Source organism: Lissotriton helveticus, chromosome 10, assembly GCF_964261635.1.
Source record: "Lissotriton helveticus chromosome 10, aLisHel1.1, whole genome shotgun sequence".
In the NCBI taxonomy this organism is placed as follows: Eukaryota; Metazoa; Chordata; class Amphibia; order Caudata; family Salamandridae; genus Lissotriton; species Lissotriton helveticus.
Genome location: NC_136071.1, coordinates 1,114,288,488 through 1,114,307,305, shown reverse-complemented (window position 1 = coordinate 1,114,307,305; position 18,818 = coordinate 1,114,288,488). Strand labels below are relative to the sequence as shown.

The 18,818-nt window shown below is 42.7% G+C and overlaps 1 protein-coding gene across 1 annotated transcript in view; it reads right to left on the bottom strand.

The window, feature by feature from the left end:
- Window positions 1-18,818, bottom strand: part of PIK3R4 (phosphoinositide-3-kinase regulatory subunit 4) — a 195,447-nt gene that overhangs the window by 144,509 nt on the left and 32,120 nt on the right. The window contains exon 5 of the mRNA XM_078663885.1: window positions 867-1,001. Within this exon, the coding sequence (XP_078520011.1) occupies window positions 867-1,001 (135 nt within the window). The remainder of the gene's footprint in view (window positions 1-866; window positions 1,002-18,818) is intronic.

Genomic DNA, 18,818 nt, shown 5'->3' with positions numbered 1-18,818 from the left:
CTGGGGAAAGGCACAAAACCAAACCGTGTTCAGAATGGTTCTCGTGAAGGGGAGTAACTGAGAAGTCAGGTGTAATTTGCCAGGTGTCGAGGTAGGGAAGGACAGGGACCCCTGACCTCTGAAGATGTGCTGTTACCAGCAACATCACTTTAGTGAACACCCAAGGGGCACTGATGTGACCAAAGCACTTTGAATTGGAAATGGTCTGGTCCCACTACAAACCACAGGTAGCGCTGATGGGCCTGCAGGAGGATAAAATTAAAATAGGCGTCCTGCTTGTCTATGGGCCACCATCAAATCTCCAAGGGTCAAGGGCAGCCAAAACCTGAACCATGGTGAGCATCTTGATTTTTTCCTTCAGAGGAAGGCATTGAGAGGGAGCAGGTCTAAAATAGGATGAAGTCCTACATCCTTCTTCGGTGGCAAAAAGTAGCAGAAATAACAACCACGCCTTACACCTAGCACAGGCACCCTTTCAATAGTCCCTTTGGATAAAAGGGCTTGCACTTCCTTCCATAAAACGGACAAGATGGTCCTGCATCAGTCACTCTGGGGGTGATAGAAGGTGCGGTTGAGTGGCAATGAAGGGCAAGGTGTACCCCTTCCGCACGATCTACCATTCCCACCTGTACAATGCAATAGTGTTTCAACATAGCAAGAATCATATCTGAACGAGACTTTAACTATATTACATGCATGACCAATGTTACCCAGCTTACGGATCCACAAATGACAACCATTCAAATTTGGTAGACCTTGATCAAAAACTGTCAAATTTATATACAACAACATAATTATGACATTTCCTATGGAAAGTACAGCTTGATCGAGCCAGCATAACAAATCAAATGCTTGGACAACAATACCTGTGTCATAGTTTCCACTGAGGAGTGAGACCTCGTCCATTTCTTCACTGCCTGGATCATTTTCCATGCTAAGGTTTTTTAACTGCACTAGTTCTAAAAATCTAAGTGCAGTTTCCGCAAGCATGGCTATGTTTTCTGAAAAAGAAAAAAACAATATAAGAAACAGGTAAATTGTTCATAATCACAAGCATAGCATTATTTTTTTTCTTCGTTGTTCCCATCAGAATAATTTCCTCACTTGGTCTAACACAATGAATGAAAACAGTTTCATGCTTTCAGTCTTATTTTGCTGACACTCACAGTCCCTGAAGTGGTTTAATCAGCATTGCAACAGGAAAGGTACCACTTACTTATATCTCTTATCACTTTAAACAAACGAACGGTAGGAATGAAGCTATAGAATCAATCCTCATCAATAGTCTACAGATCCTTCAATGCATCATAACCTCCTCTCCAACAGCAATGCGAGAGTGCACATCTATCCTTTGTAGTCAGGAATGAAGGTATAGATTACTCCAAAGTTGTTTACTATTGGTACACACATGGTGCTTTCATTTCAATATCGTTGAAAGTGTATCCTAAACTCCTGACATAATCTTTGTAATGTCCGTCTCTCAAAGCCAGAGACAAACTGCAACCTTATGTCTCCTTCAAGACAGCATTCCATGCTGCAGAAGATGTCCTGGACTGAAATCTTTTTTTGTATTTTATCAAGTTTAAGCTGACAGTGAGGCTGAGTTTACTGTAGGACTGAGGACCAAAGTGCATCAACGGTTATATACAACACTAAGGCAAGAGATGGAAAAACCAAAGAGTGATTGTTTCAGGTCTGCTCAACTTTCTACCACTCAACTTGCAAACAAGGGCACATGCAGCAGAAGTAGACCCACGTCAACATGCAGGAGAAGTAGGCCCACGTCAACATCCATGCACCCTCTGGTGCTCTGATACATCTGAAGTACTCATAGCATGCTGCTGCCAATGAAAGACCTATGGGTAAACTATGATTTGCAGGCAAAGAAAAAAGTTGTTGGAAATGAAGGGTCAGACTGAGCAGGAAATATCAGCTTGAATTTAATTTCCACCATGCTGGAGCCATGGTGATGGCTAACCTTCGATGGGTCCGCAGTGATAAACAAACCAGAAATCCCCTGGTGCGAGTGTCCGCAGTAACTTTCGGCATTGAATGCCGAAAGTTACAGCGGACACTCGAAGTCCGGAAGCTGTGTGTATACGGAGGCTGATTTGCTTCGAGCGAATCGAACGGAGGCGGCCGATCCGTTATTCAATCAGAGCGTCTTAGCGCAAGGGATTGGAATTCAATAGACGCCAACACCGGGTGATTTCTAGAGTACACAAGACCCCGACCACCTTTATACATACAGACAGTGACCCTGGTCCTACAAGCCACATTGTCCTGCGACTGATTCATTTGGGTTACTCACAAGTGTAGACAGCTTGTCTTTTTAGTCCTGATGAGAACTCTATAAACCAGCTAGAGTTCAAAACGCGTAGACCAGTTATTTTCCAGCCATAAGATTGTGTAAACATTAGCCTCAGAAAAATTTAAATGAGATGACATTTTTTTGATTCAATTTTCTATGGCATTGTAAAAAGAATTGTGAAAAAAGTTTGATAATTGTAAATATATTGTTTGTTGTATATGGTGAATGTGTGGAGTGGTTGTGACTGAACGTGAGAGTGCCTGAGAGTGTATTGTATGTTCTTGAATTTGGACATTATATGTGTTTTTAATGTTGCAAATTTGGGAAAAATGGAAAAAGTAAAAGAATCGAGTGAAAATTTTGATATTTTGAATAAATAATAATTTCAATTTGATTAACTCAGACAGAAAAAGTAGTCTACGTCACTTTTTGTTTTTTGTCAATTAGTGTATGGCCATTAAGAAAGAAAAGGATTTACAGTACTGGCATTTATTTTGTTATTTAGTTCTCAGAGGCTTTGCCTTACTGTTGGGAGCCCCAACCCAGTGGTGTTGCTCATAATTGTTCTAAAGCGGTTTGATCTGGATAGACTCCACTGAACTATTATCAAATTACTGCAATGTTAAAGTCTTGTTTTTCCACTATGCCCTCCAATACGTGCAATCCATGATCTTGTTGATTATTTTTTTATGGTGAATGGGCCAGGAGAATTTAAACAAGGTGCACTAGGGTGATGATAACATTGGGATTCAATCTTACTGTACATATTTAGTTTTATTCATATTTAAATAGCTTAATTTATCACATCTTTCCACCACTCTTTCGGAAGATGCCCCAAAGGCAAAGGCAGATTTAGGAGCAAGGAGGACAGATATTTAAGTACATTTGAACAGTGAATCATGGTGGGAAATAAAATAATTCTGTGAACATGTGCAGACTGGGAGAGCATCATCAGGTAAGACCACAGAACTACTCAAAGGGGGGAATTAGGTCCCCATTTGTGAAAAAGCTAATTTTCATGCAATTCAGAAATCCAAAGGTTGATTTACCCACAGATATTGCAAGCAGGAATAACTGGAACACTGGCAGGCCGTGTACCCAGGACCTGCTAAGTGTGGCTTCAAATTACAGGCATGCTTACTAAGGCCAGGGGAACAGGGCATGGGAAAAGGCTGTATTCAGGGTTTCAACAGCATGTTTTTAGACTTGTTGGATGTTTAGAGTGTGTGGTGTACAGGGATGCAGGCTCACTGCCTACTTGCCATGTATGCCATGACCTGGTAGTACTGTAGGCAGGGCTTTGAGTACAAGGTGTAGGAAGCTGGCTCTGTATATGGTATACCACTAACTGGCTATAACATGCATAGAGTCCAGAGATTCCCCCAGAAGTGTACAGGTCTCAATGTAAACATAAAGTGCTCTATGTGTGGTAGTGTGGGCGAGCAGCCTTAGGCATAACACATAGCAGTGTAAGACATTTGTTATGCACACTGTGACCATTAAATGATACATGACTCAATTTTAGAAAAATAACTTCTTTTAAGGTTTAATTTAAGACCAAGATGTACGCAAAAAAGTAAGTGTTTTTCAGGAAAAATACTATACACTTCAAAAAGTGGACACAGTGCATCTTCAGAATCTGCCTCTTCTAGAACACTGCTGGGGTCACTTCCAGTGGAGTTGCTATCAAAACGGGTAGTCATGAAGTCAGAGTCCCCCTCTTCCTTCACCACCACTTGGGATTCATTATCCTCTTCCCCAGTGGGGGAAGTTTTACTTGCCAAGGCCTTGTCATTCTCTGCCGGCAACTGCTGCAGATGGGCTTTTGTGGGTTTAGGACCCAGGGCAATTTTCCAAGCCTTGCACAGCTCTTGGAGTTGCTGAACTCTCAGATGTGCATTAGGCGGCTAGGTTCAGCTCCAGGGAGGTCCCTGGGTTCTCGGATATGGTGTTTAAAGTAGTTGGGAGCTTATTAGGATCTTACAAAAATGGTAAGGACTGCTAAAGACCTGACAACTTTACAGACTTTTAATTTCTAAACAGTTGAGTACTTAACCAAGGTCCTAACACTAGTTTAAGTACATTTAGGTGAAAAAATGGAATATTGGAAAAAATATTAACCTAAAAACAATTTTAAATGTACTTTTGTGAAATCCCTATTAATCACGTGGAACAACAAATGTCGAGTCTTGTACCCCAACGCCGCACCACTAATGTAGGAAGCTGGCTTTATATATGGTATGTGAAAAAATTGAGTACGGAGTTCCTCAGTGGGTCATGGAACACAATGGAAGGGGATGTGTGATGAAAGGTTGGTCGGAAATCTTCTATGGAGGGAAATTCCTCCATTCGGAACAAGGGCCTTCACACACCCAGCAAGCTAGGTGTCATGCTCCCGGTTGCAGCGGTGCTGGGTAGGTCAACCACTGGACTTCTTTTTGGAGCAAACACAATATTACGTGTGTCCTTTTCCTGCTGCAACTGATGAGGCACGACCTTACATAGTTGAGGTTGGCTTCTTACCGGCGGGTACAGTTCCCATAGAACCACTGTATGGTATGTAGTTGCACACATTACCACTAGTTGTACGGTCCTGAGGAATTGCCACAGATCATTCATAACTATCAGGTGAGAAACATGTCGACCCCCTAGGAGTAGAGCGCATTTCCGACACATTGTAGCCTCTTCTGTATTCTTTTTAACAAGGCTAGGGTCCTCCCTGAATAAAGTTATTTAGAGGAATACCACCCCCATTTTACTCTGCACATTCCACTATTACATCTACACATACTAGGCCCCTTACATCCACAGCACCTATACAGCAAGGAACAAAACATCGCCGCTAAAGAGCCCCTTTATGGGTGCCAGTCAGGTTTTGCAGCGCCGACCCAACGAGGAGCAGGCCCATATGATGAAGCATGACACCTAGCTTGCTGGGTGTGTGAGGGTCCATTGTGTTCCATGACCCACTGAGGAACTCCATACTCTATTTTTTCACAGTATATTAGGGCATGTACGCTTGGACCTCCCCAAAAGCGCACTGTCCCCCTACTTTTGACTGTTTATATATGGTATACCACTAAATGGTTATATCATGCACAGAGTAGAGAGATTTGCCCAGAAGTGTACAGGGCTCAAAGTAAACTCAACGTGCTTTATTTGTGGTAGAGTGGGCAAGCAGCCTTAGGTTTAACACAGAGGAGTGTAAAAAAAATTAAAATAAGCTTTTTTCAACATTTATTTTAAAGACCAAGATGTACACAAAAAGATAAGTACTTTTTCCGGAAAAACACCTTAAAAAGTGCAATTTTCAGGCTGTGCAATGTTAACCTATGGCGGAAAACAAGAATTCAGGTTTTCAGGTAAGAAAACAACTTGCTGATCCAGTTTTCAGGGTTTCAGGTCAACACCAGGCAAGGTTCAAATTGGTACGAAGAATGCACCACCAGCGGCACAGGGGTGGCTGGATGAAGAGGTCAAATTCGGTGTTGGGCGCCCAAAGTTAACCACAGGAGACTAGGGGTGATTGAAGATGCGCAGCTCACAAGTGAGTAAAGCTGAGTCAGGGGTGGATTTCCTGGAGTTTAGGTAAGAAGGGGGGGTGACACAAGACAGCACCAAACTTACACCCTCAGTAGCTATGGGGTGACCAGGTGCAAAGTGCCAAAACAGTGTTGGTCACCCAAAGCAATTCAACGGGGGAAGATCGGTTTTGGAAAGAGGCTGCAGGCGCTGACCAGGAGCTTGCACGAAGAAAACCAACAGCTGCCCAGGTAAGTTCTGATGCTAGGTGATGTAGGGACACCATTGTATAAGCTCCCCAAGGATCTGGGGCTTCAGGTGCAGGGGTGTCCTTTGGCGCGGGAACAGCTTACCGTGCAGGTCGCGGTCAGGTGGAGTCTTCGGATTTGGCCTGCAGGCATTGAGGTAGAGTCTGTCAGCGTTTAGTCCACAGTGAACTCTGGCTCTAAAGCACCTGGAACCTTTGCAGAACCGGTAGGCCACTTGGACTCGGGCCGTGTGCTTTGGGTGCAGAGGTGGGTCCAGAAGGCAGTTTCGCAGTTCCTCAGGGATGAGTTCCTTTTCTTTAAAGTTGGTTTCTTTTGGACATGTCCGCTGTTCGCGGGAAATATTGATCTTTATCAAAGGCAGGCAGACCTACCCAGGCTTTGGAGGCCACTGGGCTGCAGGACAAGTCATCTGGCTTTTCTTAGGTCATCAGGATTTCAATTTCAGGGTCTGTGGGAGACACCTAAATACTAGATTTAGGGGTGTTACAGGGAAGTAACAGGTAGCGACCAATGGGCACCTAAAAAGCAAAAAATAAGTAAAATAAGAAAAGACCCTCAGTCAACAAACAATGAAGCAAGTGAGTCAATTAGAACCTCCGTGGAGAGTATGGAAGATAAGGATGAGAAAGTTGCGAGTGGACGTAATAAAGTAATGAAGAAGAAACAGGCGCCAAATACATCGCATGTGAGCACGAAAGGAGGGGGCACTGTATCTAAATCAATAAAAGACTTTGTGGAAAAACACTTTACCAAGAAACCAACGCCTAAAAAAACTCAAGAATTGGAGAAGGACTTAACTCTAATTCAGGAAAAAAAAATGATCAAAGTGTCCAATGTATAGAAGACTCATTCCTTAATCATTGTAATTTAAGCCAAATAACATCAACTTAGAACTAAGACTTTCTTCATCGCCCAGGATTTTCACCGAACTTGGCACCGAAAGGTGGAGAATATGAGAAGAGCATCTCAAAGGAGCAGTAAGTTCAGCGAGATAGTATAGACTTGGACGAAAGAGAAAACGTAGACAAAAGTCTGGATCAATGGGCAAATCAAGATTCTAAGTCACTGGAAGATATGTTGCCTAATAGCACAAAGAACCTGGACTTGTCTGCAACACCCTCGACAGCAATGCTGGATAGGATTCTAATGTTACAAAAGATCCTGCAAGGCCTATTAGAGGTCACACTCTCAAACAATAAAATACTAGTAGCCCAGGAGATGAGTCTAAAGCACACGTGTGCGAACTACAGGGCATTAGGGGCCTAATGCCGTCTGTAGTTAGACCAGTGCTGGATAGTTCCACCCTAGGAGACTCTGGGGACACTGGGGAATCTGATCAATTGAAATATGGGCATGATGTGTATATCTCGAGATACCCAATGTTAATTAGGAGAAGAAGTGAACAGTGGAGTCAAAGGTGGCAAAAGTTTAGATTTCCGCTAAGGAAACCCAACCAGCTTAAAGGGAAACAAAAAGGGAAACAAACGGGTTGTAAAAAAGTAAAGGGTAAAGAAGGTAAACCGCATGCATCACATGTAACAACAGTAAGAAAAGAGCATTCTCTAGTTACTCAAAAGGAAAGGAAGAAGCCGGATATACCCCAAGAGGTGAAACAGGAGAAAACAAGAGATAAAAGGGTCCAACAAAAAAACCTTTGGGAGGTAGAAAGGGAGGAGAAATGGTTAGAAAAAGGGGTACATTTAGGGGAGAAGACAATCCATCCTAAGAGTATAGGGAAAGGGGGCGCTAAGTCAAACGTTCTAAATATAAAAAGACCCATTTGCGAAAAAAAGAATAGGGATGCTAAAGTTATAGAGTCAAGTGATAAAAAGTGGTTATACTTCGAACCCCTGGAGGTAGCTAAGGGAAGGAAAAAGTTGAGGAAAATGATTCCGTTAAATCGATCCCAACTCCTATTGCCTTCTCAAAATACCCGAACTTGCGAGAAATTGAATCAAAGGATTTGAGGCAGCTCGGATTCTTACTAAGTAGCAAAGGTAAGGAGTTGACAAAGGTTGAAGTATATTCAGGGATGATTAAATCCGCAATAGTAAATGCCGAAAAAAAAATCTTAAAGGAAGGTATAAGACTAATCACAGAGGCTGAATTAGAAAGAGTAGTACAGCCAGATAGCGTCTTCTTGAACTGCCACGCAGGCTTGCGGAAAAGACAAGCAAGATTAATTGCAGGGGCATGTGGATCAAGAGAAACAAAATCTAAATAGTTGTTGAAAATCACGAGCAGGATAAGAACTGGGGAAACTGGAGCCTAGAGGTTAGTGACTTAAACCCATCTTGGTGGGCATTAAATGAGTCTAGCCATCTCAGCGAAATAGATTAGGGAAATGGGTCGTCGCATAGTCTAAGAATAATTTCGTGGAACATTAATGGTCTTAAAGAGCAAATAAAGATTGATTGTGTAAAAAATGTTTCAGGGCAGGCAGACATTATTTGTCTGCAAGAGACTTGGCTATGCGACAGTACCCTTGTAGTTGAAGGTAGCACCCAGATTTATAAAGCCGCCACTAAATCAAGATTTGGACGTCCATCTGGTGGTATTAAGACACTAATTTCCACTCTGGTGTTAATAGGACCGATGGAGGGGAAAGCCTGGAACCCGGGATTAGAGTTACGCAACGGGAGGTTCCCGAGCGGATGATGGGGGGGAGGAGGGGGCGGGGGGGGAGGGGTAAGGGGTTTGGGGACTGAGGGGCAAGTTGGGGGGGGAGTTCGGGGTTTCATTAAGGCGAGGATAGAAAAGTAGGCACACACACTAATCCGAGTCCATACTCCTGAGGAAGACCGACCAGGCATGGGGGTGCGAATTTACTGCCGCCGCCCGGCCCCCGGGATGTGGGCCTGCAGGCTGTGTACACGAGAAGTTGATGAACCTGACTTTAGCACTGTGAATGATGCTGACTATGTGCGACTATTGGCCTGTGTAAAGTGTGTCTACAATAAAAATTACTTTAACAAAAAAAAAAAATTAAGACACTAATTTCCACAAGAACAGTAAATAAGGTGACTCGGATAAACACTTCCTGTAAATGGTTGCTGGGTAGTGAGGTACGCTTACAGGGCCCGAGAAAAACAATTGAACATGTGATTGTGGTAAACACATATATACAGTGGGGTTCCCAAGAAGAATATGTAAAAGAAATGGGGCTCATTAAAGATGATATGAAATCCCTAAATGATAAATATGGCAAGGATTTTCTAATTATAACGGGAGATTTTAATCATAAGCTAAATCCCGAAAAGCTGGAACCTTGTCTGAAGGAACTTTTAAAAGCATATGGGACAATGCCGGCCCTTTTTCCCAGTGGTAATATGAACAGGCAAGATGAAGAGTCTAGACCGACTACAGGTGCTACAAAATGCAGCTGCTCGGCTGGTCTTAAGGCTCCCTAAAAGGGCCGCCTCTAAAAGGGCCTTGGAGGCCCTTAATTGGCTCCCGGTAAGGAAAAGAATCGTGTTTAAAGCCCTATGTACGTGCCACCGCATTATTCAAGGCATTGGGCCTAGCCCCCTGCAGAACCTTATGAAGGCATATAGACCCGTCAGGTCTCTCAGATCTACTGGTACTGGCTTGTTGGTGATCCCTAAAATTAAAAAGGCCCAGATGGGTGGCAGATCCTTCCGGCTCTTGGCAGCTAGGAATTGGAACAAACTCTCGCTTGAGCTCCCTCTGGAACCCTCGGAGAGCAGATTCAGAACGAAGCTCAAAACATATTTGTTCCTTCAATAATTCTGTTCCTGGGCGCCTGAAGTCGGGTTAGCGGTTCTGTGATTTCTCACTCACTACAGCGCGGGGACACGCCGGTGCGCGTAACCAGGCGCTTTATAAATTCCCTTATTATTATTATTATTAAGAGCTAGGGACATTTCTAGGGTCACAGGGGTTAATTAGTTTAAACGGCAGATCGGAATTTGATAGACCAGCAGCGCAAACATTTAGAAGAGGCAATCAATTGTGCCCTATAGATTACTTCTTTGTACGCGCTTGGAATTTTGCCTTTGTAAAAAAGTTTAAGGTAATTAAGCGCAAAGAAAGCGAGCACTACCCACTTTATTGTGAAATAGTGAGAGCTCCCCCAAGAGTTTGTGAAAAAGTTCTACCGCAATCAATGGATTACCCAAAACGGCAGACCACAAATCTAACCGATGAATATATAACAAAATCTAGCTCTAGCTCTTGAGGTAATAGGGAACGTGAAGGTTCCATGGTTTGAAGAAAAAATCCCTCAAGTAGTAAAATGCCTCAGTGCCAACCTAAAGAAGACAGAAAAGGGTGGCAAAATTTCACAGGGGTGGGATAGAAAGCAAATGGGCTGGTTCGATTCCGTATGTAGAGAGAAAAAAAAGATACTGAGGAGAGAAGAAAGAAATATGAGGCTAAGTTATGATCAGGAGAGCTAAAATAATTTAAGAAAATTGAGGAAAGAATACACATTGTTAGTGAGATCCAAGAAAAGGTGCTTTAAAGAAAAATGATGGGATTCCATATTGGAAACTATCGAAAGTAAAAATACAAAAGGATTCTGGAAGCTGATCCAAAATGCAGCGGGTCGTTCCCCGGGAAACTTGAATTGTGAAGTTGATGAGGCATCCTGGGAGGAGCACCTAAGCCAATTATATAAAAGGCTAGAAAGGGGTTAGAATTAAGTGAGGAAAGAATCCCTATGCATCAGGCAGCAAAAGTTCTAATCCCCTCATGTTCCATTGATGATGTGACAAACGTCATTAAGAAGTTAAATCTAACCCGTGCTGCAGGGCCAGATAACTAACCAGCAGTAATAATTAAAACAGAACTAAACTGGTGGGCCCAATTTTTCTCAAAGATGTTTACAGCCGTTTTAGCCTCAGGCTTTATCCCAAAATCATGGAGGGGAGCAGTAATCAGGCCTCTGTATAAAAAAGGGGATAGAAAGGATCCAAAGCATTAGAGATTAATTAATCTCCTAGATATTGGTGTGAAAGTGTTCTCCAAAATAATTTTGGGCAGACTTAAGGAATAGGTTGAGTTACATGCGATTGTCCCGGTAGAACAAGGAGGGTTTAAGGAGGGGCACTCAACCCTCGATCACTGTTTTGCCTTGTGGGCTGTGGCTCGGAAGTCGGTAGAACAGCAAGGTAAATTATACTGCTGTTTTTTTGACTTCCGGGCTTCATTTGATCTAGTAAATAGAGATTGCCTATGAGAGACGCTCAAAAGATATAATATCCCCGAAGAACTCCTAACAGTTATTCAAGAGCTACATAGTAAAAATTGGGCACAGGTCATTAACGATACAGCAGGGGGTTTGACTCATGAGATAGTAATTAATAACGGCCTAAAACAGGGCTGCGTATTGGCACCTCTTCTTTTTTCAATGTTTCTCGCAGATTTACCTTCCCTTTTAATGACTAAAAGAAGTGCAAGCCCAAAGGTAAACGGAAAACATCCGCCCTGCCCACTGTATGCAGATGACCTAGTCATTCTTGACCAAACAGAACTTGGCCTGCAAAGAAAGTTAAATGTATTTGATACATATTGTTCATCCAAACACCTAACAGCAAGTATGGAAAAAACTAAAATATTGTGCTTTGGAAAGAGAGATCAAAAATGCAGTTGGTTCCTAGGCCAAACAAAATTAGAAGTTGTAAATACCTGGGAATAGGATTTGATAGAGCGTTAGATTGGGGCAAGCATTTACAGGCCCAGAAAACAAAAGGCTTAGCAGCAGTTTGCGGGTTGAAAAAATGTAACAGTAATTATGGAGCTATGTCACACAGACCAGTGTTGAAAGCCTTTAATGCTATGATCCCCCCTCAAATGCAATACGGAGCAGAAATGTTGTGTTTAGGGGGCAAATGCTCCTGGGATAATGAGGAAGGGAAATGTCTAAAAACCCTTCTGTCTTTGCCCAGCTCATCAATGATACAGGCCATTAGGTTAGAACTAGACTTGCTAGCATGGAACATACAAGTTGAAGTACATTTATGTAGATTTTGGAAACGGTTAGGGTCAGGGGAGGAGGAGAAAGTGTCAGGTTGGTGTATGAGGGAGTGAATTGAAGTGGGCAAAAGCAACAAGAAACAAACTCCACTCTATTTGCGATAGTTTAAAGGTGAAAATCGACCCACAGTCGCTAATCATTGAAGAACGGAAGAGGGTTCTAAAAACCTTGGGAAATGAAAAGTCTAGACAGGTTGATATGGATTACCTGAAACAAAAAGAATCTGTGCATTTTGGGCCAGATGTAGGTAGCCCAATACCGGTCGGTAACGGATGAAATTACCGAATTTCGGCCGTTACCGACCGGTATTAGGCATTTGAGATGTAGGGGCCAAATTTAAGGCTTCGGTAATTTACCGAATCGGTAATTTAAGGAATCGGTAAATTGCCGAATCCTTAAAATACCGATTCGGTAAATTACCGAATCCGTAATGTAGGGAGCACTCAAGTGAGTGCATTTCTGAGTTGAGGATTCGGTATTTACCACCAACTAGAAGTTGGTGGTAAATATCGAAAACCTTTGAAAAAGCAAATTTGTGCTTTTCCAAAAGTGCCATGTGGCAGACATACATGCCCTTAGGGCATGTATGTGTGCCACATGTGCACACATGCACGATTCAGGGGTGCAACAGGGTGTCAATGTGACACCCTGCCACCCTTGAATAGGCACCCCCTATTACCGATTCGGTATTTACCGAATCGGTAATAGTGAATGGCATCCCATTCATTCCTATGGGAATTACTGAATCGGTAAATACCGAATCGGTATTTACCGAATGTTACCGATTCGGTAAAATTTACTGAATCAATACCTACATACCATTTACCGATTCTGAAATACCGAATCGGTAAAATTCGGTATTTTAGAATCGGTAAATTTGGATTACATACATATGGCCCTTTATGTTAAATAGCTGGAGAAAGAATAACTGGTACCCGTATTTAGACACCTTACCAAATCACTGGTTGAGTGTTCATATCTTAATGGATTGTCAAAAACTGGTATATCTTCGGCGATTGCTCTTACGGCCAGTTTTTTAAAAATGCGGTATAAGGTCAAGGATGCAAGCAACTGAGCTTCTCACTGGAGCTTCTCACTGATATGCAGTTCCTTGACATTGCATTGGCAAAGTTTATTCAAGCAGCAAAGAGATTTCTTATGGAATGAATGAATGTGGTCTTATAAAGCGCAGACTTAGCCAAGGGCATCAAGGTGCTGGTGCGGGAAAAACGGGACACAGGGAAAATAGAGTTGTGTCAAGGAAAAAGCCAGGTTTTTAAGGCCTTGCGAAATAACAGAAGAGAGGACTGGCCGGAGATCTCTAGAGGGAGAGAATTCCACAGTTTGGGCGCAACAGTGGAAAAGGCTCTGCCACCCCATCTGGGCTTCTGGAACCTAGGGACCACGAGAAGGTTTTTATGAGCAGATCAAAGTGGTCTACTAGGGGCATAATGTTGGACAAGCGACTTGATTTTTTCCGCGCCGACATCATAAAAGGCTTCGTGGGTCAGACACAGGATTTTGAAAGTAATCCTGCGATCCATCGGAAGCAAGTGAAGGCTCCTAAGCGCGGCCTTGGCTGAACTGTATCTCGGGAGATTCAGTACTAGTCTTGCTGCCGCGTTTTGTGCCATCTGGAGCCAATGAATAAGGCTCTTGTTAATGCCCATGTAAAGTGCATTGCAGTAGTCCAGTCTTGAAGACACTAATGCCATCGGGGGATAGATAGTGGGAGATCTTCTTGAGAGTCCTAATGATACCGAAACAGGTGGAAACGGTCCTGTTTACCTGAAGATCTAAAGAAAGAGTAGTGTCCACTAGCACACCCAAGTTTTTCCCATGGGTGGCCGGGCGAGGGCACTCCCCGAGCACAGAAGGCCACCACTCGCTGGACCAGATTTCCTGATCCTTCCCAAAGATCTGGACCTCGGTCTTCTCTCCATTCAACAGGAAATGAAAGAGTAGTCCAGGGAGGGACAAATAGAGTATAAATGGACAATTTTAGTTGATCAGCGTAGTTTCTAAATGTTGGATTTTTACGTATTTAGTTCTGATCCACAGTGATTGAAACACGTTTTCTTTTTAATGAAACAAAGAAATGATGATCTTATAATAGTAGTCCAATCTGGTTTTATGGTGCTTTTATAGAATTTTAATCTATTGCATAGTAGAATTGTATTATGGTGTAATATGTGGTTTAAAGGCCTATTGGTCATAATAAACTTATTTTTTTGATTGATTGAAGTAACAGGTAGCGACCAATGGGTTCCTTACCTGGGGTGCCTACACACCTCTATTATGCCACCCTATTGTGGGACGGGGCCATAGTCCTAGCCCTGATTGGATAAGTCCCACCATCTTCAAGATGGTGGGCATTGAAAAAAGTGCTTCACTTTGCCTTCAGCACGTGAAGGATGGAGTTGGCAAAGGAGGGCACACCTGCTATTCTTACTTAGTTTTGTCGCTGGTTCTCCTGCCAAAGTTGGGGGCCTGAACCGGGGGCTACCATCTGATACTAGCAGCATAGGCTGGGGTTGCATTAAAAAGGCGGCAAGGCCTTTGAAGCTTTCCTCTCGAGCACTGTGGGCCATCCTACGGGAGGAGGTGTGACACCTCCACCCAGGATGTGCTTTGTTTCTTGCCTCAGAGAGCAGGGGCTCTCGACCCAGGAATCCAGAACATGTCTGGTGGTGGCAGAGTGCCTAAAGCCAGTCAGAGACCACACCAGGGTTGGTAGGTTTTCAGGGGGCACTCTGAGGTGCCCTTTGGGAACATGTTTCAATACATCCCACACTGGCATCAGTGTGGGTTTATTTAAGGGAGTTGTTTGGTACCAAACTCTCCTGGGTTCAGTAAAGCCATCATGGTGCTGGGGAACTAGAGTTGTCGAGTTTCCAGCCCATGTACTGTCTAAGGCTTCACTGGCACTTACAATATTAAGAATAGACTTAAATATTGTAGGGGTATATCTACTCATGCAGTTATGCCCACACCTGAGATATAGTACACCCTGCCTTAGGGCTTGTAAGACCTGCTAGGGGGTGACTTACCTATACCTTAGGCAGTGTTGGTCGGCATGGCACACCTGCAGTGTGCCATGTTGACTTTGTCGTTTTTCTCTGCACCAAGGAATGCAGGCTGCAGTGGTAGTTTGCATGGCCTTAGTGAGGAGTCCCTAGGGGAGCCCCTTCACTCCCAATGCCCAGGGTACCTTTTACTAGGGACTTACAGGGGGGTCTGAAGTGCCAATCGTGGTACAGTTTTAGGGAAAGAACACTCATACTGGGACCCAGGACAGCAGGGGCCCTGCACTCTACAGTCAAAGTTGCATAAAAAGACAGGCAAAAAGTGTGGGGTACTGCAACAGAAACCCACTTCACCACACATGGTAAGACCAAAGCAGTTCCCAGCAGACATGGCCACATGGTGACTCCAGGTACGGAGGACTGCTGCAGTGGTCAACTCTTTTGTGAATAGTTTTCCACCTATATCATTTAGGTATATCTCCAGCCTACTTTAAGAAGTGCTGCACTATAACTATTTGTATAGATTTAAAGTATGAGATTTCTGCTCCAAGATGTAGAAAACGTAATTAGCCTTGCAATCCCTTTGGAGCATAACTTAGAAATAGGTGCTTTTAACAATCTAGATATCATTTTTTGGAAAGCGCATTTCACAGTCCCTAATGGGTACTAATGCTTTACATTGAGTCGTCGAAAACTGAAATGATATAGTTTCACAGAACCTCAACACCTGCCTCCCTTGTCTATTCCACGCATTTTCCCCAGAAACCCTATTTCCAATATCCGCAGAAAAGCCATGGCGAGTACTTCAACCCCACACTGAGCCTGGTATCCACCAACAGCAATGCCGTGGACAGCCTGGAATCAACCATTAAATATGAATACATTTTGTGAAAACACTTCTTTCCACACAGCCAAAACACTGAGAACGACATTAGCAGTCCGCAAACTCAAGTATTACACAAAACCTCTTGTTGGGTCTCCATCTTTACTCCTTTTCAACATTGGGCTCGAAAAATCATACAAAACGCACTAGACCTGAAGTTCTAGTAACCTACAAAATCTCCTCGACCTAAGTGAAATGCACTTGACCTCTGACTCTGAAAGCTGAGCAAATGTGACAAGTTAACAAGATTTAAAAGCATTTGTATTGCTCATTTACTTTGTGAGCAATAAAGATGCTTTTAAATTTTGCTATCTTGTCACTTTTCCTCCGCTTTCAGAGGCAGAGGTTAAATGTCAGTTTGTCTTCCTACTCGCCAGAAAGGGCAAGTAGGACCTAAAAATAGCTAGTCCTGAATTAATCTGACTCGCAAATGGTCGAGTGAATTTTTCGAGCCCTGATAATTAAATGATTACAATTTACCACAATGCCAATTTGCAACATTCCAAACTACAAACCCTACCTCTTATTATGACCAAAATACTAAACTCTTGCTACAGCCTTAACATCAGAGGCTTGGCCGGCCAAACATCTACCGAACCCTACACGTACAGGATCTTAATTTTGGCCAATAATGTACTGGTTCCTCTGCACGAAAACTCACTTCCTAATGACATGCATTCTGTCCATCCACTTCCCACTCTAAATCATTTTATTCTAAAAGAATCACAGTAATGGCTAACCACACGTTGAGACTCAACCTATAGGGAATCACCTTAGGGAACTATGCATAAATGACGACTGTATGTCATGTTTTGCTATAGTTATCACCTACAATGCATCAAAATCCCGGGATTTCTACAAGTTATCCATCCAGAATAGATATTAATCGTTGACTGTTATTATATGCAGAATTTGAATTTCTTATCAAAAAGTACCTCCCACATAAATAAACAAGCATGTGGTGACTATTTTCCTCTGCTCTATAACATTATCCGAATAACATCCCTCAGCTTTTCTCTGCATTACATCGTTCCTGTGATCTATTTGCTTTTAAATGTATAATTTATCTATGGTTAAAAAAGAGAACTATGTATATACTTCCATATTCAAAAAATCCAGCATCTTTTGTACAGACTTCCATATTCTCGGAATTCATCAATTTGTCCAATGAAATCCAGTGATTCAATTGAAATAAAAAGAGGACTAGCCAAACCTAAATAAAACATCATTATCTAGCCTAATAAGGACTTAAAAAGTAATGAGCTATGCGAAGAAACTGGCTGATTGAACATTACCATCTCTCCCAAAATGTCTTAATACAAGCAAAGGTGCTTTAAGCTTCTGCAAAAGGGCACCACACCCCACCAACTTTTTAAAATTAGCACAACATGGGGAGTGAGTAGCAATTAACTATTCTAGACATCCTGTGACGATAACGGAATAATACACACTCTTGAGAAGTTGGGATTAGAAATGTGGTGTAAGCACTGACCATTACCAGGAAACATGCTACTGAAATTCTACTAATGAGTTTGCATACTGGCACAACTAGCTATGATAGCTCATGCCAGCACAAATACAATATATATATATTGCTTTAGCTGATAACCGATACAAAACTTTTGAAATAGTATAGCATCTTATGTCAAATCTATGCAAGCAGTTCCTAAGTCCAGGAAGCACCGTTTTCTGTTTATTACCTCTACCTCTACGAGAGGGGGACATATAAGCAAACAGCAAAGATTCCAGGCATCGAAAATTGACTACCTGAAGGTGAACTTATCTGGGACAGTGAATTGAATGTTCCAGGCAAGACTGTTTATTTGTATGCGGCTTGGAGAAGGGGGAGGGAGATAAGGACAAGAGGATCTTTAATGGGGAGCTTTGAATGGACTAAAAGGAAAATATCTTGTATTGTACCCAGAAAAAATGAAGTGTACGAAAATGTTGTGGGCACACCCAGAGCACGGTGCTGGCATCAGTGTATGGCATATGTTGACCTCATTCTTTTAGAAAGACTTAATGCAAAGGTGTCATCACCTGTGGACACATGCAGAGGTATGGAAGTATACAGGAATGCTGTGGACATAGTGTATTCATCACAAACTCTTGCATACACCAAAAAGATGGCTGGAAGTACAAAATAATCAACTGAAGCGATCTGATAAGAATGTGCAAACACAAAGCAACACATTTTAACGCATCAGCAGAACAACTATACATATTGTGTTCTCATGTGGTATGCTTTTGTAACACCTGCCTGATGTCATTCCAATTTACATTCTACTGGAGAAAGACATGAAGCACATGGGAAAGGCTAACACTTGGGATGTGGCAGCAGGCTTTTACATATGGTATGTCCGTTTAAGGTCTCACCACCAGAGAATTTAAACCGTCTCCAAGGTATAGAACTAAGGAGGGCATTGAACTTATAGTGGGCTTTCAGCCTACCCACGGTTCATCGTTGATAGCTTTTATTATCACTCCCATTTGCTTGCTTCTTATTCAACAACTGGGCATCCTCACCTTGTGTGTTCTTCCTCTTCTGGAGCTTTGACTCTTTACAATCCTTTTGATTTGCTAACTTCTATAGTTCCACTGATCACTTTTAGGGAACTACTTTTCTTTTTTTTATTCAGTGGTCCAAGAGAACGCGTGTATTTCAGCTCTCTCCCTCGTCTACTTCTATCCTTACAAAATATCCACCCCATGCTCTGTGTTGCTCTTTCCCTCATGTGCTGCTCTCTCTGTTGTGCTCTGCCTCCACCAAAGCATGTGGGCTCCATGTTGGTTTCTCCCTCGTGTGCAT